General features: G+C 39.9%; 5 protein-coding genes and 1 long non-coding RNA gene across 6 annotated transcripts; 5 read left to right on the forward strand and 1 right to left on the reverse strand.

Annotated features, from left to right (window-relative positions):
- The first annotated feature begins 462 nt into the window (after positions 1-462).
- On the forward strand, positions 463-7,344 carry LOC145701459 (phospholipid-transporting ATPase VA-like). The gene is made up of 11 exons (XM_081778679.1): positions 463-749; positions 1,081-1,448; positions 1,494-1,598; positions 2,082-2,378; positions 2,519-4,080; positions 4,130-5,131; positions 5,176-5,258; positions 5,299-5,490; positions 5,532-5,833; positions 5,881-6,039; positions 7,090-7,344. Exons 2-11 carry the CDS (start codon positions 1,154-1,156, stop codon positions 7,245-7,247), a joined length of 4,155 nt encoding a protein of 1,384 aa, XP_081634805.1. The 5' UTR covers positions 463-749; positions 1,081-1,153; the 3' UTR covers positions 7,248-7,344.
- A 23-nt stretch (positions 7,345-7,367) lies between these two features.
- On the reverse strand, positions 7,368-9,695 carry LOC145705983 (uncharacterized). The gene is made up of 5 exons (XM_081783489.1): positions 9,121-9,695; positions 8,523-8,807; positions 7,864-8,187; positions 7,580-7,686; positions 7,368-7,538 (listed from the first exon to the last, which is right to left on the reverse strand). The coding sequence occupies exons 1-5, from the start codon at positions 9,353-9,355 to the stop codon at positions 7,416-7,418; spliced, it is 1,074 nt and encodes a 357-aa protein (XP_081639615.1). The 5' UTR covers positions 9,356-9,695; the 3' UTR covers positions 7,368-7,415.
- A 3,809-nt stretch (positions 9,696-13,504) lies between these two features.
- On the forward strand, positions 13,505-14,291 carry LOC145703948 (uncharacterized). The gene is made up of 3 exons (XM_081781364.1): positions 13,505-13,587; positions 13,628-13,794; positions 14,035-14,291. Exons 1-3 carry the CDS (start codon positions 13,505-13,507, stop codon positions 14,211-14,213), a joined length of 429 nt encoding a protein of 142 aa, XP_081637490.1. The 3' UTR covers positions 14,214-14,291.
- Positions 14,292-14,748: 457 nt separating this feature from the next.
- On the forward strand, positions 14,749-16,239 carry LOC145701460 (uncharacterized). Its single transcript, XM_081778680.1, has 5 exons — positions 14,749-15,439; positions 15,542-15,699; positions 15,748-15,834; positions 15,877-16,065; positions 16,105-16,239. Exons 1-5 carry the CDS (start codon positions 14,749-14,751, stop codon positions 16,237-16,239), a joined length of 1,260 nt encoding a protein of 419 aa, XP_081634806.1.
- Positions 16,240-17,335: 1,096 nt separating this feature from the next.
- Positions 17,336-17,778, forward strand: LOC145701461 (uncharacterized). The gene is made up of 3 exons (XM_081778682.1): positions 17,336-17,435; positions 17,477-17,547; positions 17,590-17,778. Exons 1-3 carry the CDS (start codon positions 17,336-17,338, stop codon positions 17,776-17,778), a joined length of 360 nt encoding a protein of 119 aa, XP_081634808.1.
- Positions 17,779-21,626: 3,848 nt separating this feature from the next.
- On the forward strand, positions 21,627-22,032 carry LOC145701004 (uncharacterized). The gene is made up of 3 exons (XR_014134252.1): positions 21,627-21,720; positions 21,760-21,830; positions 21,877-22,032. It is a non-coding gene; the product is annotated as an uncharacterized LOC145701004 (long non-coding RNA).
- The last annotated feature ends 146 nt before the right edge of the window (positions 22,033-22,178 follow it).

Here is a 22,178-nt window from a genome sequence, read left to right on the forward strand (position 1 = left end):
CCCGGAGAAAAAATTCATATGACCTCAAATGACCTGAAAAAGATGAAATGTATAGTTTTGACCGAGATAAATAGAGTTTAAAGCTGATAAGATCATTTTCGGGGTCATTTGAGGTCACGTGACCTATTCTTTTGGGAGCACATGACCTTAGATGACCCCGCCAAGGTCAGTATTTTTTGTATGGCGGACCATATCGCTCAAATTTAATGTATATGTTATAGCTATACTTCCGGTTTGAATTTATAACAAAAATATTTCTTTCGAATAATAAATTATAATTCAAATTCAAAATAAAAACGTCCGTAACCCAGGGTTATGGCCAGAAAAACGCTAATTCAGCCAAAAAATATAAAAAGCATGAATGTCTTTTTTTATTCGCGCGTTTTTTTTTCTTCCACTTTTATTGTCCCGCTGCTTTTCTTGCTCGGCCTCGTTATTTTTTTCTCAAGTTTTTTTGCTCTTTTCACTTCATTATTCAGCGCGCTTCAAAAAATTGAATATTTTGAAATTAGCGAGATCGTTCTTTTTATTCGTAAAAAAGGGTCAAAAAAATCAGAAAATCAAAAAGTCAGTCAAGCGGCGTAAAAATCAGATTTGGCGAAAAAACGAGGCCGAAAGAGAATTTGAGAAGAAGCCAAAAAAAAGGCCAAAAGCGAAAAGTGAATTTCAAGGGGGGAGCGAAGAGACTGAGATTGAATAAACAAATGATAAAAAGAAGAGATTTTTGAAAACTGGATTGAAGAAAACTGGTAAGATCTGAACAGAAATATTATTTTTTCATTGAATTTCAACGGTAGAAAGTCAGTAAAAGGCTCAAAAATTTAGATATTTTTGACGAAAATGACCAAATTTTTCTGACCAAAAAACTGAGTATTTTTCGATCTAAAATTGGACAAATTTATGATAAAAAAAATCTGATGAAAAAATGGAATTTGTAACCGGAAATGGCCAGGTTCTTTAATTCAAGATATTTTTTGGTCATAAATTTGCTCAATTTCATAATTCTTGCGTAGTCTTTGTGACAAGAGCTGACAAAATTCAATGTCCTTTTTCTCGACCCCTTTTTATATAGAACTTCAGATACCATTCCCTCCTCAATATCAAAACCAACAACGAGCAGCTACTGTAGCCTCCAAATCTACCGTAGCTGTAAATGAACGATGCTTACTGTATTCTACCATCGTGGGCGCTTGAAACCGGCCACTTTGATTCCCGCCTCGCCACCGCCGCCAAAATCCAGCAAAAACTGCCTTCCAACGAAGTCTCCACCGCGAAATACACGAAATGGAATTTCTTTCCGAAAAACTTGTTTCTTCAAATGCACCGATTTGCGAACGTCTATTTCGTTTTCATCGTAATTATCAATTTTGTTCCGGCGACGCAAACGCTAGATCCGACTTTGGCGCTTTTTCCGCCGGCTTTCGTGATCGGAGTCAGTTTGATAAAAGGTAAGCATGGAGGTTCTTATCGTTTTTGATGATCGTCCTTTTCAGATTTGTACGAGAACATCCGATTAACTCGAGCAGACGACTCGGTCAATTGCACAAGAGCGGAGCGCATCAACAAAGACAAAAGAGCGGAAGAAGTCAGCTGGAAAGGCGATCCGGGCTCTATTCGAACTTAGCAGAGCTTCAGAATACATTAATCCTACGATTATGCACCCTTAGCGAATTCTCAAGACATCATGAATCCTGATTTTCCCTCTTGCTTCCTACAAAAGATAACATAAAAGTGACACCCTTATTTCGGTGGATGACAGAATTCTGAAGCCGCTTTCGTATTCGATCTTATAATAGAAAGACCGCGCTTCGCGCGGCTTTAATATCGGTTTGACGAAGCCGCGAGCGGCTTCCGGATTCTGTCATTCACCGAAATAAGGGTGTCACTCTTATGTTAACTTTGGTAGGAAAGGAAGAGGAAAGAGCCTTATCCTTCAGGTCTTTTGGTCGATTCATTCTCCAGAAATGATGCTAACAATGATCGATCGGAACCAATTTCGTTTTACCGTTTTTCGTAAATACGGCGTAATAAAAGAAATCCAATAAATCGAGCGCCAGCTTTTTTAAAGAACCCAAACAAAGACCTCCGCGCTGGCGACGTCATCCGTCTCTATGTCAACGACATCGTCCCCGCCGACATCGTGCTTCTCTACACCACAGACGAAAGGAGCATTTGCTACGTCGACACGATGGATTTGGACGGCGAAACCAACCTGAAACAGAAAGAAATCGTCGTGAAAAAGGACTCGTCGCCGTTTGAATTGACGGATTTTCTCGACTTCGGGTTTTTTATTCGCGCTGAACCGCCAAATGTCGACTTGAATAACTTTCATGGGAGCTTTGAAAGCTACTCGCATCAAGGAACGGGGTTTACTAATTGTCAAGTTTAATGAGCGGATGAGTGCTTGACTCCTCTCCGACTTGTGACGTTTTACGATAATTGAGTATTGCGATTGCTCTCAGGCAGACAAAACCATGATTAATTTCTTTGATAAGCTATTCGAAGATCCCCTGAAAAGACCAGTCAAGCGTAATCTACCAGAAAAACATCCTCCTTCGCGGCAGTGCCATCCGAAACACGGATTACATCTTCGGAATGGTCATCTACCCCGGTCGTTTGAGCAAAGCGGTGATGAACAACGGCGAAAAGCGGAAGAAAGTATCGACTTTTGAAAAAGTAATCAACGGCGACATTGGCTACGGAATTCTGTTTCTCTTGCTCATGTGCTCAATCACAGCGTCGATGATCATCCACAACGACGAAGAAGTCCATTGGTACATTCCGGAAGAAAGCAAAAGAGCGGATTTTATTCAATGGGTTTTTGCGTTCTTGACGATGCTGATTATTCTTCAGAACATCATTCCGATCTCGTTGTATGTTTCCGTCGAATTCATAAAACTCGCGCAAGTCTGGATGATCCAACAAGATATCGAGCTGTATTCAGAAGTTTCTGATTCTAGCGTTACTTGCCGAACACTGAACATTGCCGAAGAATTGGGGAACATCCAGCATGTTTTCTGCGACAAAACCGGAACGCTCACTGAGAATTCAATGGTCTTCAGGGAAATGTCAGTAGAAGGGATCAAATACCTCCACCCGGAGCAGGCAAAGATGATCAAAACTGTGACGAAACAAACAAGCGGCCAGAACACGGAGCAGTCGAAAAGCAGTCTTCAGCGAATGCTCTCTGGTAATTCGGGAAAAAGCGGAGCGATTCCTCTCAATGGAGGTTTTTCTCGATCGCGACCTGGATCAGCCAGAGCTAGCTTCAGAAGACCAAGGGGAAATATCCAGCGCTCTCGGCCGAAGAGTCATCATCGTCGAGTTATGAGCGACACGAACTCGATCCGCGATCAAATCATCTCCGATCGGATGAAACAAGTCGACGACGGCGACGACGACGAGCTCCTTTTCGACGAGAACTTCGTTTTGGAATCAACTGTAAAGCCAGATTTCGAACTGAAAGAACGGCTGACCGAAGAACTGGCGATCCATGGAAAACGACGGGGAATGTATTCGTCGAAAACGCTGGATATGTTCCTCAGCCTTGCGATTTGCAATACAGTCGTCATTTCTGTCGAGCAGCAGCAAAAAGAAGTGAAGCCTTCGAAGAGCAAGCTTTCAAAGCTCTCCTTGCTCACTCCAAGCAGCATCAGAGACAGCGCAAAACGACTCTTCACTCTTGGTCGAGACAGCAAATCGGGCGTTGGAAATCCATCTTTTCATATGAACGAAGAAAATGGCGAAAACGGCGGCAGAAACTCGCAGAAAACGGAACTTCCAGCGATTAACGAGTCGATGGAGCCTTCAGAGACGATTTCTTCCGGCTCTCTTCCCAAAGTTGCTACTCCTGTTAGATTCAAGCCGAATCGACCGACTTCACTTTTGATGCTTCCGGAAACTCAGGGAAACGTAGCCAAGCCGTCATTTGACAATCTCGCCGTTACACCTCAACTTGCGACCGGCGCAACGACACCAGGAGGAGTGGGAGAAAATGGGGCGTCTAATGAGTTGCGGCCGGAAGATGCGCTTTACGAAGCAGAGTCGCCGGATGAAGCGGCTTTGGTTAATTGTGCAAAGGTAAGCTGCTAACCATTTATGAAAAAAGACATCGTAAAAATCTTTTTAGGGCTACGGCGTCTCCCTGATGAAACGAGAACTAAGCCGAGTTCTAGTCCAGTGGCCAAATGTTGAGCAAACGACCGAATACAACATCTGCGCGACACTTCCTTTTGATTCAACTCGAAAAATGATGTCAGTAATCGTCCAAGAAGAGATGAAAAACGCAAATGGCGAGCGAGCAGATCGCTTCATTCTGTTGACGAAAGGAGCTGACTCGGCCGTTTTTGCGCGACTTCGGAAAGATCAAAATTTTGAAAAAGCAAATGCGGATAGCCACGTGGACGATTATGCGAATGCAGGGCTGAGAACGCTCGCTTTTGGGAGAAAAATTTTGGAAGAAGAAGAAGTTGTTCGGGCAAAAGCGGCGATTCACAAGGCCGAGAAAGATTTGGACAATTCTGAGGCGCTTCTTCAGGACGTTTACAAGACCATCGAAAAAGATCTGGAACTCCTTGGCGTTACTGCAATCGAAGATCGTCTCCAAGACGGAGTTCCCGAAACAATCCGGGATTTGCGCAAAGCAGGGCTGGCTGTCTGGATCCTTACTGGCGACAAACTTCAAACCGCGACAGAAATCGGCAAATTGTGCAACTTGATCAAGCCAAAAGACAGTTTGTTCACCGTCGATTGCGACAGCAAAGACGAGCTGATTCAGAAAATGCGATCGATGATGTCTTTCTTCATCGAAGAACTCCCTCGGGCGCAGAAGAAAACGACCAGTTTCAAACCCTTCGATTCCTGTCGAAAGAATAATGAAGAAAAGCCGCACAAGCCGAATACGATCATGATCATTACGGGAAAGAACCTGAAATGGGCCTTCGACGGAGAGTTCGACAAGAAATCGGACACCTACGAAAACTTCTTGAAAATCGCTTCTGCTTGCGAAGCCGTCATTTGCTGCCGAGTCACGCCGCTTCAGAAAAGACAGGTTGTCGAGAAAATTGCGAGGTTCAAGAAAGTTAGGACGCTGGCGATCGGGGATGGCGCTAATGATGTTTCGATGATTCAGGTATATGAAAGAACTGAAGAAAGCGACTGCAAACAATTATTTAGGCCGCAAATGTTGGAATTGGAATTTCGGGGAAAGAAGGTCGCCAAGCGGTTCTCGTTTCTGACTTTGCTGTTCCTCGATTCAAGTAAGAATACCCCTCTTTTTGCTTTTGATGATGGTTCTAGATTTCTCTCTCGACTGCTGTTCGTGCATGGACACTGGAACTATGCTCGACTGGCGTCGATGATCAAATACTTTTTCTTCAAAAACACCGTTTTCGTCCTTCCTAGCTTCTTCTTTCAATTTCTTTGCTTGTCTTCCACGGAGAAAGACCGGCTCGAGACGCATCTTTACTTGTATAATACTGTATTTACTAGGTAAGGATGATTCAAAGCTATTTTTTTATTAATTTTACAAGCACAATTCCAATTTTCGTCGCCGTCTTCGACAAAATCCTGCCGGCACACATGCTCGCCACGAACCCTCAAGTTTACGATCCCTCTTCAAAGATGACCTACTACTCGCACATGAGCTACGTCGGCGCCATGTTCGAAGCTCTCTGGCACGCGATCGTTCAATTCTGCTTTCTGTACTTTGGATATCGAGAATCGAGAGGAGGAGGCGAAAATCCCTATTTTCATACTTCCATCGATTTGGCCCAGTTTAGCCAAGTTTCCGTGTTGCTTTCTGTCTTGTCTGGATTCTTTTCCTTCGCTTTAGGTAAAATACTCCTCAATATCAAAATTAAAACTCATCATTGTTTTCAGATATTTACGCCTTCAACTGGATCATTTGGCTGTTCTTTGCACTCTCCATTGTTGTCCTTATCTGTGTCGACTTTACTTATGGCATCGTAATAACAGACAGCACCCTTATTTATCAGTCTTATACGCCTCTTTTTGTTCATGGAGTTCTTTATTTTATTGGTAAGTTTCTCGATTCTTTGAAGATTTTTGGCGAAGTATCGATAATTCGAGCTCAAAATGGTCGATTAAGGGTGTCCCCAACGATCGAGGCCGAGACTGTCTAATTCGGTGACTCAAATTTTTCTTCTTATTTAGGAAATTCTGATTCCGAACCTTTTTTCAGATCTTCAATATCTTATCTACTTCTCGAGATATGGCATTTTCTATGAGCCCGCTAATGCACTAGCCTTCGATAGAAATGCACTGTGAAAGTGGCTATTTTGAAATTCTCAATAAGGTGAAGCAAATTATATATCTCCTGAAAGCTTGGAAAATTTCCTTTCTGCTGATACCATTTTCAAAAAGATCCGATGAATTTTACTTATTGTTAGAGCGCGTCAAAACTCGAAAACACCTGCTCTTTGGCGCCGGAAAAGGGGATTAACCTACTTATCGGTGCACAATCTGAGCTCATGGGAGCCTTGTTGAAGGATCGAACTATATTCTGACTGAAATTCGGAAATAAATCAAGCGAGAAGATCCCCAAATTTGGTTCAAATTTTGTTAAAATCATCATTTTATATATTGTATATTTATATATGCATTTGATATAATTATAAGAAATCTGTCTCGATTAATGCAGAGAGAAGTGTTCAAGCAACATAATTCTTTTCAAAATTTGAAATTTGAACGAGTAGATTTCGAGAAAAACGATCTCAAAGTTACCCGAGATTACAGAAGTCGACCTTCTTTGAAGCGGCGGTAGGGGATTAATGGATCAAAATCTACAAAATCTGTCTCGATTAATGCAGAAAGAAGGGTCCAAATAATAATATTCAAATTGATTTTTTATGTAAAAACTATCCGATTAGTAGAATTATTAACTCAAAGTTGATCCTGTTTCAAAAAAATCGTTGGGGACACCCTTAAATGGGTGAATGAGGCTTAAGTTAATTAGCCAATCAGAGGAAAGCGCGCTTTTTAAAATCCTATATTGCGCTAAAAATGTCAATTTTCGCTAAAAATCTATAACTTCTTTTTTGAAGTGCTACAGTAAATTCCCATTTTCAGTCCCAATCGTGATCCTGATCTGCATCCTTCCAAAAGTCATCCTCAAACTCTACCGCAACGAGTTCAAACCCTCGCCGACGACGAAATTAAAACTGGCGAAGCGCGAATTGAAAAATCAAAAGTCAAAAAGTACCTATTGCGTTCCAACCAAATGCTGAAAAGTTCTGCTACTACTATTTATTCTTTCATTCCTTTTTTTTATGCAAAATTTACTACTCAAAAACAAGCGTGCAATAAATTTTTAACGACAATCAATTTTCCAAATAAATGACGAAAAATTTAAATAATTAACCGTTTATTACTGTAAATTGAAAAAGTTTGGAATTTCAGAGAAGAACTTTTCTGCGCATGGAATTGGTAAGTAGGGCAGTTTCCTCGTCCGGGCTCGCCGGCACTCCGGAGGAAGAAATTCGGCTCATGCTCGGTTGACTCAGACTCGTTATTCGAACCTATGAATTGATAGAGCCTTATTTCAAGATTAAAATTTTACCGCTGGTTCGAATGCAGTAGGTGTCGCTGTTTTCGAGCGAGCCAATGATCGAGCGGATGCGATTTTAGATGGAATTGGCGAAAGTGAAGCGTAGCCACCGGTAAAGCCTGAAAGAAGGAAAGTAAATATTGACCAATCAGAGGCGGGATGGGCATTTTCGTTATTGGGACAAGCTCGAGTAGCGTTTTTTGGCAATAGATTCTCCTCATATTTAAAAAAAAAAGTTGCCCGATTTCTTCATTCATATTGCGCGCGAGGCCTTCTGATTGGCTAATTGCTCGTACCTGTCGGGGAATGTGGACTCATGGATCTTTGAATGAGTGGATCTTCGTCAGCTCTGATCTCAATTTTCTCCATGTTGGAATTTGAATTATTTTTCGTCTTTTTCGAATTCGTCGAGTTTCCGGAAGTGATGATTGCTCCGTTTTCCAGCTTTTCTTCCTTCTGTTTCTTTCTTCTGAAGCTGATGAACTTCCAAAGCGTGAAGAGAAAGACCGCAAGAGTGAGGGCGATAAAACCAGAGAAGAATTCTAGCGCGTTTCCGCAGTAGAGCGACTTTTGATGAGTTTCGTAGCTTTTGTACTCTGCAGTTTTCAGCGCCATTTTTTCTGAAGAATAAGTTTTAGCGATGATTGTTGAGTGACCAAGATTGTCGATTCCATTTTGATGATGAGGCCCAAGATTGTCAATTTTTGAATTTGATCAATGATAGGCGAAAATTGACAATCTTGGACGATCTTCTCGAAGATAAATCTACAGTTTTTGTGTTTATTTTTGTTAGGTGACCAAGATTGTCGATTTCAATTCAAAGTCGAGGCCCAAGATTGTCAATTTTCAGATTTCTAGCTGCTTGATTTTTCGCGCTCATTCATCGAAAATCAACAATTTAGGGCGCCGTTTTCGAGATAAATCAATAATTTTAGGACTCTTGGATTTTCCTTACCGTTGTGAATTTTCAGCTCATGCCTCAGTTCTTCCAGTTCCTTCTCAAATTTTTCAATTTCTCCTTCCAATTCTTTCTTTTCCGCTTCAAATTTCCTCGCGTTATTTTCAATCGCAATTTTCAACTGCGAATTTTCGTCGAATAGATTTTGCGATTCTTGAATCTTTTCACTGAGCGCTGTTTCGGTTTCTTTTTGAGTTTTGAGATTTCGGTGGAGAGCCATTTCTACCTTTGTTTTTTCCATGAAGGCTGAGGATAAGCGCTCTTCGCAGCCCATATTTTTGTCTGAAGAAGATTTTCATGAGGAGATTTTTGAATCATGAGGGGGTTAAAAATTGATGGAGCTGGTCATAAAGGGGGCTCCGGGGCTCGGCAACCTGTAAAGAATATCTGAGTCAGGGTCTCAAAGATCTTAAATGAAAAGCCGCCCAGCGGCTTTTTCGACAACGTAGCCGCGAAGCGGCTTCACGAGATTTTCTATTGGACCTTTTTTTTAAGCAGCTTTTTATTAAAGATCTGTGAGACCCTGACTCAGCTTTTCTATACAGGTTGCCTTAAGGATGTCCACCCCCTTATTTTCATCTCGGCCAATTCTTACCTTTTGAATCAAAAATCTGCAGCTGCGTCGGGCTCTGCATGAAAAACGCCTTTTCCGTAACATCGACTTCGTAGTTCATTTTTTGCGTCTTCAAAATCACCTTGTTGTCTTCAAAATGCTCTTCGTCGATGTAAAGGCCGTAATTTTCGTCACTTCCGAAGCTTGTTTCGATTTCTTGGCCGTTTTCGCGCAGCCACGTGACTCGTCCCGTCAAGTTTGAAATTTGCACTTTCATCAAATAAAAACTGCGAGGGATGATCGGCTCGAGCGGGCATCCCCAGAGAGAATTGGCAAAGTCAACAGGCGAGCAAGTTCCATCTTTGAATCGACATTCCGGGTCTTCAAGAGCTTGGCACGCCGCACAATCGCTGCCGGCTTTTTCGCAACTGGAAAGTGCAAATTTGTTCGAATTGGCTTCTTTGAAAAGGACGCCGTGCTCGTATTGCCATTGTTCGTCCGAGTCTAGAAACAAACTCTGCTCTGACGGAAGCGATATTTCCTGCTCGGCCACGGTTTTTTGGCGACCTTCTTTTGAAACTAGAATTTTTGATAGAAGGGACGTTGATTCGTTGTAAATGACTGTTTTTCAGATTCTACAATTGGTCAGCTGAATAACGAATATTCTCATCAAGCCTTCTGATTGGCTCTTTTCCCGACCAATCAGAATGCGTTCCAAGGGAGCCTTAAAGCATCATGGTTGGCTTTTTTTCCGGCAAATCAAAAGGCGTTTCAAAAGAGCCTTTAAGCGTTCTGATTGGTTGAAAAAATGGACCAATCAGAATCATGATTAAAAAACTCGTTATTGAAACATCAAGCTGTAGAATCCGATTCCTAAAACTGTAAATTCTTCAGTAATTTTCGAAAACAATACGATTGAAGAAGTCGAAATTTCAGTTATAAAGTCAGCTTCGCATTCCGTAGCATTTTTGCAGAGCAAATTCAAAGTCGAGTTTTTCGTCCAAGTTCCCAAAATTGAGTCTGGAGACTTTATCAGAGCCAATCTTCTCCTTAGGTTTTTAAAATGAAAATTTCTTAGTAATTTATTCTCAGAATTTTTTCAATAAAAAACCCTTTCCTGGAACTAGAACATTCTCCATTCCTACTGCAGCAGCTCGGAATACAGTCATTTTTTCCTTCCTCTTCATCCTCGCTCATCTCTTACTGTACCCTCTCTCTGTTTTTGTGACTGTAGCTAAAAACGATGATGGAGCAGGTGTTTGTCAAAATTTCAGTCTTTTTCGCGCGGTCGGTTCTATTCCGATTCTCCCCGAGCGCGGTCACCGGCCGCTTACTCCCCCGACTGGCATTTCTATCAAATGCATTTTTGATAAACACCCGCTCTTTCTCGCTGTAGTGGGGGCTCCCCAGGGGACATTCAAAATTTAAAAATTCCCTCTTTCAAAAAGCCTCTTTCAAATTAATTTTTAAAAATTAATTATTGATTACCGTGGTTTTCCATTTTAAGAGCGTTTTTTGGATGACAGGCCTCGCTCAAATCGCTCTTAGATTGGAAATTTTTCAATCAAGGTAGGATGACAGTGGGATTTTCAATTTTTCCGTTTGACAAATTGTAAATATCGCTCGGTCATTTTCAATCCTGTGACAACCTTGTGTTCTGCAATTACAAAAAAAAAGATCCGATGTTTTCTTGACGATTTCATCGTCGATCATGATCATCTGAACATCAAGGAGGAAGATCTAGTGAACAAAGCGAACGAAATCTTCATGAACATGAATCCAGCAATCTTCAAGCGCTCTTGGATCAATACTGGGCTGATCAAGGAGGAAGAATTCGAAGGAGCTGTTGAAGATTTTGAGGACTTGGATGTTTTGGAAAGTGTGCTGGAGAAAGAAGACGAGGAAGAGCTGGTCGAGCATTTTCTGGCGCTTCAAATCGATGAAACACGAGCCGCAACCCCGATGGAGATTGAAAAGGAACCTCAAGTTCAAGTGATAGAGAGTGCCGACACTGCGAAGCCTTCGACTTCAAAATGGCCAGAAAAGCAGTCGAGGATTACAAAATTTTTTAATAAATGATTCACTGTAAGTCTAAAAATTTTTTGATTTTTAATAAAAATCTTAAAAAACGCTCTTAAACTGGAATTTCGGCAGATGACAACATTTTCAAAATATACGCAAAAACGCTCTTAAAGTGGGCGCTCTTAAAATGGAAAACCACGGTATTTGATTATTAATTAAACATTCGGTATTAATTTTATCGAGCTTATTTTTTAAGGGTGTCACCATCTTAACTGATTTTTACTCTCTCCAAGTGATCGCTATTTTTAAGGATTCTAGAGCTCCATAAAATCCGTTAAAAAAGGGCATTTGCGAAAAATTTTCCGTTAACATGGTTACCCCCTTATTTCAATTTTTTCAAAGAACGAAGAACATTTTAAACTTCATTTACCTTCTACCTTTTTTGATTGAATGTTGTCTCTATTGGAATGGTAGAAAAATCTGTGAAAAATTAAATTCTAGCGAGGTTACTAACAGTGTGATTTCGTCGAAGAGTTTTTTTCTTCAAAGAAGACAATGGCTCAATGGCCACCTGAGTCAAGCGCTTTCACACTCCACCACCTTTTCTTTTTCTCTCTCGAGATCCTGACCTGGCAGAATTCAAAAATTTTTAAGAATCTAATTTTAAATTTTTCTTACAAATAATTATTTATTTCTCCAGAATCAAGGTTTGGTCAAAAAACATTTATTTTCAGCTAAACAGGGTAAAATAACGAGCATTTTTGTAAAGAAAAGTGTCAATTTTTCCGGAAAAAAACATGAAAATTTAGGTGAAAAAATGGAGGAGAAATTTATTCTGAAGTTTTTTGCTCTTCGTTTTCGCACTTTTTGGGCTGAGCATAGGCTGAATCCATGACTTGTCGATCCATCGTCATCAGTTCTTTGATCATCTCCTCAATTTGGGCGGACAAGTCCTCGTTGTTGGCAAAAACTGCCATTTTTTCGCGAAAAGTCGTGATTTTTGGATATTCTAAGGAAGAAAAGCGTCATTTTCAAACAGCAAAAACGACCTACTTTCCGGGCAGAATTGGTAGCCAACGTAAGTAGCGTTGTAGAAAGAGCAGGAGATGGAAATATCAGCGATTGTTGGCGATTCTCCGGTAAGATAGTCGCCTTTCTTGAAGAGGTGGTTTTCCATGAAGTCGAATTTTTCCTCCATCACCTGAAAAATGCATATTTTTCGGCCCTCTTGAGATTTCTACCTTGAGTTTTTCCTGATCAGGAGCGGCGTTGTGCAACCAGATCGGATAGATGTACTCCCCGATGGCTCGGTAAAGGGTTCCGAGATCGAAGTTCAAGAGGTAGTCGACTTTTGCACGAGCTTCAAGATCGGCTTGATCTAGGGTGGGCGAGAGCTTTGGCGGAAAATGAGAGACTCTTCCTTCTAAAAAGGTGTCTTCCAACAACGACCGGGGTAATTTCCATCATGGTCCATTCATGGAGCTTTATCACACGCACTGATTGGTCAATCAGCCCGTTCGTTGTTGGAGGACCCCTTGTAGGAACGACTCAAGCTTTTGCGCACCCTAAGACCTGGATAGAACTTGTTTTCTTTGTCGAATTTGTTGCATAAGTACTGCATGATCGCCCTGAAAATTATCCCTATCGCTCAATACTCGCTCTTTCTACCTTGATTCCCAGAGAACAAAGTCGCCATCCTTGATGGTTGGAACGAGATGAGCCGGATTCATCGCAACAAAATCATCCGCCATCTGCTCTCCCTTCATCAAGTGAATTTGTTTCACAGAGTGCTCGATTTCCAGCGCTTTTGCTGTCTTTTTTCGGGTTTACCAGGAAATTTTTTTTCGCGAATTTTTTGATTATGAACCCGTTTCAGGAGAACTGCTCTGCAAGGAGCAGAAACGACCATCGCGTAAATTTCGACCATTTTCAATTCAAATCTAAATATTTTAATCAATATTTGTCTCTTACTTTTTGTGCTGAAGACGAAGAGGAGTCGGAGAGGAAAAAGTAAAGTTTGAGAAGTAACTTCCAAAACATGCCTCATTTGATGCGTGGGACTCAAGAGATACGGAAATTATTATTGACTTCTGCAGAGTGCGGTGGTTCTTCGGCCCTTAGTTTGAGGCATTCAGTAATTTTTTCATTTGCTTTTTTTAAGTTCGTAAAATGGCAAGTGTCGTCTGATTCGAAATTCAAATTGCGTGTTTTTAAAGTTGATCCGTGATCATGTGTTATTACGATCTCAGCCGGGATTATTAAATGTCACGGCGTAATTCAAACTATCGTGGACCGAGCTTTGATTTCCAGCTTTTGACTTTGATCCGCGGTCTACAGCGCCACCTGAGCTAATCGCGAGTTCTATATAAAAAAGTTCACGCAGCGAGTTACCATAAATCGCAAAATGAAGATTTTCGGATTTTTTGCCACTGTTGCCCAGGCCAACATCAGGGACAAACTTGATCAGCGACATGAGAATTTTCTCACGTGAGAAATTTCCCTCTTCCCTTTTTAATATTTTTTTCAGGAAAGTGAGAGGAGAAGGAAGAAATGGATTTGCAAACCGGTTCGACAACAAGATCAAAAAAGCAATCAGATCAATTCCTGAGGCTCATATGTTCGTCAAAAACTGCGAGACGGCCTGGCCAGAGGATGAGGATGCTGAAGCTGATGCTCCTTTCAACGAGGATTCGGGTAAGAAAATAACATTTTCCGCCAAAATTTTGGGGGTGGTGTCTGGAACCCATTAAAAATTTCGACAAATTTTACGTGGAAATTTTCAACCAATCAGAACCCTGGATTCGGCAAACCGGCGAATCAGCAGCCGAGTACCCGCCTACGCAAAATTTGTCGAAAATTTTTTGTCGGTTCCAGACACCACCCCGAATTTTTGAGGGAGCTCTTTTTTTGAAATTTTTTATTTGATTTATTCAGCCACAACTTGCCAATTTGGCCGAAAAGTCGCGCGATCCTACCTTCGCTGGGTTTCAAACAACCTCTGCCTCGACGATGTTCCAAATGCAACTCGAAAAGCGAAAACTATCGAGCGAAAATTCGACAATGTCATCAATCTCATGTGGAAGGACATTTACTGCGCTGATGAGGAGCCCTGAAAACCGGTAGTTTGAAAAGCAGATTAATGAAATTCAATCTGGTCATTTTTGTCATTCAATAAATTTCTCCATTGGAAACTTTTTCGATCAAATAATGTTCTCATTGTTCCCAAATCTGTCCATTCTCTTTTCCATTTTCTCATTAACCAGTCCCAAAAGATCAAATATAAAAAATCAAAAAAAAAATGCCCTGTAATTTTGACAAAGAGAAATGGAAGAAAAACGCGAGTTTGGCGATTTATGGACTGACTTTTTTGTTTATTGGAGTTGATTATGCTATTCACTTGCCAGGGTTGTACAGTTATTTTATTTCGATTGGGACTGATGGTGCTTATTTTTCGGAAAGTTTGAAAGATAAGAGATTATAGGATAAATTAAAAAAATTCTTTTATTATTTTTGATAAATTAATTATATAAATAATTTATTTTTGATTATTGATGACTAATTATTTTAAAAAATATTAAAAAAAAACTTATTTTTATAAATAAAAATGAAAAAAAATCTGAGAAAAACTTTTAAAAGTACGCAGTAGCCATGTTCGCTTCTGGATCCCTAATCGGTGGCCCTTTATTTGGCCTGTTTTTCGATCGCTGGAACATTCCAAAATTGATCACCGCTTCCGGAGTGCTTTGTATATTTCTCGGGAGCTTCTTGTTTGTTTTACAAAACGAAGTCGCGATTCTTTTCGGTCGATTTTTGGCTGGAATCGGCGCTGGAATCGAGGGAGGCATTGTTGGGCTGATTTCGAAGTCGAGCTCGCCTGCGTCGCGGTCGAAGAAAATTAGTATACTTTATGGCTTGAAACAAATCGGAGTCATCCTCGGCCCCTTGATGATCTCAATCTTCCTCGGCGGGGTGGAAGAAAAGTGCTTCAAGCAGAATTCTTACGATGATGACTTGTGCATTGTTGGAATCAACAACCACAACTCGACGGGCTACTTTCAATTGGGCTTCTCTGGAATCTTGCTTTTACTCGTCCTTGTTTTCGCGCAAAATCACGAAGTCAAGCAAATCGAGCCAGAGGCGCAGAAAACAGCAGTTTCTGAAATCAAGCTGCGGCAAATCAAGCCGTTCAAAATCATCAACGAAATTTCGATTGTTTGTTGTTTCTCGACCATGGCAATGTACAGCTTACAGTCGTCGACGGAAGCGATTTTACCGCAGTTTACAAAGTATTTTCTCGGTTTCGGCGCGGTGGAGAATTCCTATGTTTATGCAATTGCTGGTGGGAGCGCGATTTTCGGCTTTTTAGGAAACATTTTTTAAATTTTCCCTCATTGAAATCAAGGAAGACTCTCTCTCTCTCTCATTTTGAAAATGTTCTTAGCGCTTACTATCATCGTCCGATGCCTCAAATCTCACGAAATTCTGCTCACGGGCTTGTCGTTTGAGCTCTTTATTTCAGTCATTTTGATGATTGCTCTCGTTTTTGTGGATTTTCAAGCTCCCTGGTTTATTCCCGTCGCTCTTCCTGGCATCGTCATCGTAAAATTCCATGTCCCCAGGCGTTTCCCTTAACCCGTTTTCTTTCAGTACGCGCTTTTTCTATCATTCATCATCTCCAGCGCTTCAACGATTCTCTCTAGATCTTCGCCGCCCGAACGACAAAGTCTCATGCAGGTACTCCCGAACACCCCTTAAATCATCATTTCTGTCATTCAGGGAATCAGAATCGCGCTCGAAAAAGTGTCGATTATCTTGACGAATCTCTTCAGCGGGCAAATTTACAACATCACCACCTCTTTCGCGTCAATTTTTATTCTAACAACGACCTTATTGACTCTTGCCGTCGGCTTTGTCGTCACTAGTTGGCGAGTTTTGGATGTTGACGCTGTCCAATTTCTCCACCAGGTATTTCTCGAGAAAATTCGAGTTTTTGAACGATTTCAGATGCGAAAAATGGAGGAAAGCGAGGTCTTTGAAAACTCAGCGTTTGAAGAAATCTCGACAAAACCTGCTTCTGTTCCTCAAGGAAGTAGATTAAGACGGCAAACAACGACAGAAGTCCGTGAAGAGTACCTCTAGAATTTTCTTTCTTTGAATAAATTAACTTTCTATCGATTTTGTTCAAAATAAAATTCATATTTTCTCCATCATCGTTTTCAAAAAGAGATTTTATTTGTGTCAGGTTTAAGAAGGTACAGAAGAAAACAATAAATAACGAAGCAAATTATTCTATTTCGAGTCGCATCAGTCTTTAAGTTTCTCACATTTGTGTCCTCTGTGGCCTTCGTCGCATATGCATTTGAAGCCTCTTCGCCGTCCTTTTTTGATGGCTAAAAGTTCAACTGTATATTCTTCAGAACATCTGCTTTTTCGTAAATAGTCGCAGGCTTTGCTTATTTTTCGCCGGATTCTTTTTTCCAACCAAGGGAAATCGGAATGGAGCGAATTGCACTAAAAATAAAAATAATTCAGATAAAACTTAAAATATCACTTACCAATTTGTGTGGTTGAGGTATTTGTGCTCCTTTTGATTCCCATACTTGATCGAGTAGATCACAGCTCGAATCTTTCGGCTGCTGTAGATTGGTCGGAAGAGGGCTGGCAGAAATCGTTATCAAGAGATTGAAAAAAGTAAAAAATTTCATTTTCAAAATATTTTTTTTTTGAGAAGAATGATTGCTCGAATTGAAACCTATTTCTTTTATCCACCTTTTCCCCTTAACCACTTTTCCTTCTTCCTTTCCATTTCCCCAAGTCTATTTTCCCTCCCCCAGCGTTCAGCCTAACATGCTCCTAGATAGGGAAAAACGACTGAGCCTAAATAACTAAGAGCCGCTTCGATTTTTATTGCTCTCGCGCTCGAAAGGATAGCTGACATCACAGGCAAAAATTATCGCAAGGAAAAGGAAAATGTGAAATGCACATTATTTCGCCAATAAGCCCTTTTTTCAGAAGAAAAACGAGCAAGAAGTCGAAGAAAAATAGAGGAAAAATGTAATTCCATGATCGTAAAATGATAACTCCTCGAAATGTCAGTTAAATTAACGCTGGAATTTGAAGTCTTTCCTCGGGTACGAAAAGATAGAAATCTTCTTGTTTTTTTTCGAAGAGAGAAGATTTCGAAAAGCAGGTTGATTTTTTCGCTAATCAAAAAAGACTGAAAAAATTTAAGAAAATGATCCAACCTTGGATGACTTGGAAACAAACATGCGCGGAGACTCAGAAAAGCATGCAGACAGCCTATGAGCACAACAAAGCATATGGCTTCGACGAGCGTTTGAAATCAAGGAAGACTTCTTTTCACCTCTTTTTTCAGGTTTCTGCCAAGACCAAGACCCAATCGCGATCGCCTATCAAGCGAAAAAGATTCACGAAGAATGCGTCCTGGTAATTTTTCGTCAAATTTATTTCCGACAGTTTTTTTTTCAGTACAATCCTTGTGGTGGTGGAGCAGCGTCAATGAAGATTTCGGTCAATACTGAAAATGGCACGAATGGCACGAATGGCACGAATGGCACGAAATCACTGAAAATGGCACGAAAACAGAGACACATTTTTTTGCGAATTAACCTTGAGGAATATTATGAATTAAACTGGAAAATTAACGGATTGATTTGAAACGATAGTTATTAAACAACTTGAAAAGTTCATTAATCATGATCAAAATCAAAAAAAAAAAAATTTGAAACTTTTTTAAATTGACCGCAAATTCAGGCCCAAAGAGATTATTTTTTGAGTGAAATTCCTCAATTTTGCCATTGTCATTGATAAAAAATTGAAATAATAGTGATTTTAGCATAAATGATCAATTTTTCATTGAATACTCAAGTAATAAACGCCCGCTCCGCGGGTTTAATGGGAGGAAACTCAAGGGTTGAAAAACAGGATGGTTGGACATTTCCCTTACACAAGCTACCACACATCCCTTACGGGCTACTAGACAATACAAGTGGCGCAACGGAGCACTCAGCGCCCCAGACAAAGATTCCTTTCGAGCAACTATCTAATGAATGCCTCTCATGCAAGATAAACTCAGAACAAAGGATTTTTGATTTTGATTTTATTTTTTTATCAATGTAGGTTACAGTATCAGTTTTATTCACAGAATATAAAGAAAAGATAAGGCAGTTTTACAAGTTAGGCACAATAGGAGGAAAAATAATGTTGTGAAGAGGCAGTGAAAGCTGTTTAGTCAGAAGAATAATATTTTTTTTAACAAAGTCATTAGGAGCCATGAATATAAATTTATTAATTTCGAGAATCCTCTCATACTTATCAATGACTTCCTTTCGGCGAAAATTGAAATCATCATTTTCAACAGAAAGGTTATTGTCATATTTGAAATCAAAGATGTTCTCAGCTGATTTGGCAAGACTATTAGCACCACAATTATAGAGTTGTTTCAACTTTCCATTAATGCTCTCACAACAATTATTTGTAATATGAAATTCTCTAGAATTGAGGTGATAATAATAATTCCAACCATCCATCGATTCTTTTTTCAAATAATTGTCTTTAAAATATTTCATAAATTTCCTGAATCCAGGCCTCAATTTCTTTGAAAAAGAATCGACATGAGTCGAGAGCGCCGACATAAAGTCAGAGTGAAAATTTGGGTCGAGAAAGGAAAGACCTTTAAAAAGAAGATAAAACTCACAAACTTCAGAATTCGACGTAGGTGTCTCATTTGTGAATTCCATCAACTTTTTCTTGTATGATTTTACCTCGTGAAAAAAACACTGAGTTACGTGAGCATTGTACATTTCTTCCGCTGCTTTTTTGAGTCCCGGTTCAAAATCGAATACAAAATAACTTATTTTCAATTGTCTACCAAATCGAATTTGGAATCGATCATTCAAAATGGTAAATAATTGTTTGTAAGTCGAAGTAAGCCGATTTTTCATGAAACAGAAAATAACAGGAAATGCTCGCATTTTCTCAGGATTTTTTTGACTAGGTAAAAGGATACATAAAATAAATAACTGAAGAAAATCTAATCCTCTCACCGGTTCCCAAGTTCCGTCTCCGAAAACTCCCTGATGCTCATTTATTTGAAATCTTTCTTTCGATGAGTCATCTATGAGTTCCAATTCACTTTCCAGAAAAAACGCGGTCATATTTTCGTTCTCGAATTGAAAAAAGGGTACAGATACATCTTTTTCCAAAACGGGATCGTAAACAAGCATCGTTTTTACTGAATCGGGAATTTCATCTTTAGAAGTGTGCGCTCCCGGGGCTCTCTGAATGGCTTTGTATGCGGATTCTCGAATTTTTCTCTTATCAAAATCAATTTCATTAGCTAAGCGACGACTCGAAATGGCTTTGTTAATATTAGATGTTTTGAAAATTGAAACAGTTTGATTTTGATGGGAAATTGCGGAATTTTGTTTTGTCAGTTGTCGAAATTTTTGATCGATAATTTTCATAGGAGGAGGTCCATCTGTACAAGTATGAGTATTTTCGCAAGAAATAACTTCATAGAAAGAAATATTGAAACGATCAGAAGATTGAAAATTGAAATCATTTTTCTTTCGTTCACACTCCTTTTCGACTCCTGTTTTCGGGTGTTTTCGCATGTACTTGTACTTAGCTGTAGTAATCATCGCTGGACATTTGAGCTTTGCAGAAGCCTTGCACTTCGAATTCGAGCAAGTCAAAGTGATTGTGGTTGCAGAGGTGGTGTTTCGATGGACGAGTTTGTATCTCTTTTTTCTGTCGCCGTGCTCGAACCACCATGCGACTCCATCTTTTCTGTCGGATGTTGTGATCTCGATGAGAAATCCTTTTTCGTCGCTTCCTCTCTTTGCGTCAGTGTCAAGTTTTTTTATTTCTTTCAAAAAATCCATTTTTTGATTTTTTAGGAATGAGCAAAATGAAGAAAAAGTTCCCCTTATATGAGGAAATTTTGGTGAATCGGCATTCTATTTTTAGAACTGAATCGTCCGGTATCGAACTAGAAAGACGGCAAGAAAAGGTGACAACTCTCACGCTCCATTCGAAAGAGCTATCTATTCGATTGAACTCGCTTCTCCATCGCCAATTCATTTGAAAGTTCGCTGGGACTTTCGTGATGTCGTCCATGATATCAGCAGAAAATTATCAAATCTAATAGCCCCTTACCTCGGGGCTTCGCCCCTTAGGTCCTAAAATGCCGGGGTCTAGTCTAGGGTTACTTAGGGTTACCGAAGGTAACCCTAACTAACCCTAGCCTATCCCCCTCGGGTAAGTTTGTTCCGTCATTTTTGCAGGTGCCCCCTAACCCTAACCTTTATTCTAGCCAGTACTTGAAACTGGAAAAGTCTTGATCGAAGTTGGAGTCTTGGTAGAAAAGACCTGGTGTGAGTGTTTCAATTCGGCGGGGCGGCTCACGGGCGCTACTTTATAACGTCTAGTAGGGCGGTGTGGTAGCCCCTCTCAAATTTTGTGTAAGGGAAATGTCCAATCTCCCGAAAAACAATAACAAAAAAGTCTCTAGAATTTTACTGAAAATGGCACGATGAAAAGACATGTTTTCGTGCCATTCGTGCCGTTCGTGCCATTCGTGCCATTCGTGCCATTTTCAGTACTGTCGAAGATTTCTTACTTCTTCTTTTTGATTGTGATCTTTCTTTTCTTCAAAAAATAAATTCCCGAGAATAAAATCATCAAAGTCCATTTTCAGCAAATGATCCAAAAAAAATTAATGTTCCGTAAAAAGCAGTGTTAATTTTTCACTGCTTCTTCATTTCGTAAAAAATGGCTCAGAGACCGGAATGCTTAACTTATCAAAACGACCTAGATAGCTTGTATCAAGCCTGGACTACTGCTTGTGAGATTCAAAGGTCATGTGGGGAAGATGGTGAGTAAGAAAATTAAATAGTTATGACTTCTGATAATAAGATTTCTGCATGGACAAACAAAATCTGCTGCAACTTGCTGATAAGTCGCTGTATAATTGTACAATAGTAAGTTTTATCAAAATATTATCGTAGGGTGGGCAAAGCCTTTGGGGTTTCTTGCGGGAGGAGAGGGAGGCTAGAGGAGCTAGCATGTAATTGGTTGATAGGCAGAATACTGAAATCTGATTGGCGGAAAGGATCAGATCTATCCCTATTGCGCCGATTATTGCTAACCCTAACCCTAGCCGACTACGAGAACTTTGCCCACCCTAAGACCATCTTTTTCAAAATAGTTTTTCAGAGATGGCCTTGCGATGACTTTACGTAAGTTAACTATTTTTCTCCTTCGCTTTGGCAACGCATGATTAAAAATGAGAATTAACGAAATTAATTATTAATAATGCTGCTTTGAAATTAAATTTCAAAGCTGAAGAGGATTATTGAAGTCTATTAACACTTTACTCTTCCGTAAAATGACCTTTGTTGTCGTTAATAATTAGCAACACTCCTGAAGAAAGCGCTCATTCGAGTGTTCTTCAACTGTGAAAATTATCCTTTTTAGTTATTTTTTCATAAATATTCTTCAGAATGTCAGTCTGGGAAACTGCCTGTAACGTGCTTCAATCCACTGTTGATACTGCATACGATCTTGCTGAGACTGCTGGAAAGCAAGGAGTTGACGGTAAAAAACAGCAAGTATTTCTTGTTGAAAATTTTTAAGCTTTCTGCCTCGAAACAAGCAAAGAATTGTACATGGGTCAGGCGAAGGCCGTCAATGCTGACTGCAAAATTGTAAGTTCCATCGTTTTTTTTGGCGCCGAAAAATAAATTCCTTCAGGACTGGCCCTGCTCTAGCGCTGACTCGATGAAGATCTCATTCCTTCTTCTTGCCATCTTTGCATTTCTGATGATGAAAAACTGAAAATCATCTTATCCAAAAAATCAACTCTGATTCATTTTTGATCTCCTTGATTTTAATAAAGATTTTGGGAAATTTTACTTACATTTTTTTGCATTTTATAAGTAAAAAACTCAGAATATCCTGCGAAAACGCAGATATTGGTGAAAATCAAGCAAAGAAACGATGTTTTTATAGAGAATATATCAAAAAGGTTATTCATGTACGCATATTTAACGGTT

Source organism: Oikopleura dioica, chromosome PAR (genome assembly GCF_907165135.1).
Source record: "Oikopleura dioica chromosome PAR, OKI2018_I68_1.0, whole genome shotgun sequence".
NCBI classification, from domain to species: Eukaryota; Metazoa; Chordata; class Appendicularia; order Copelata; family Oikopleuridae; genus Oikopleura; species Oikopleura dioica.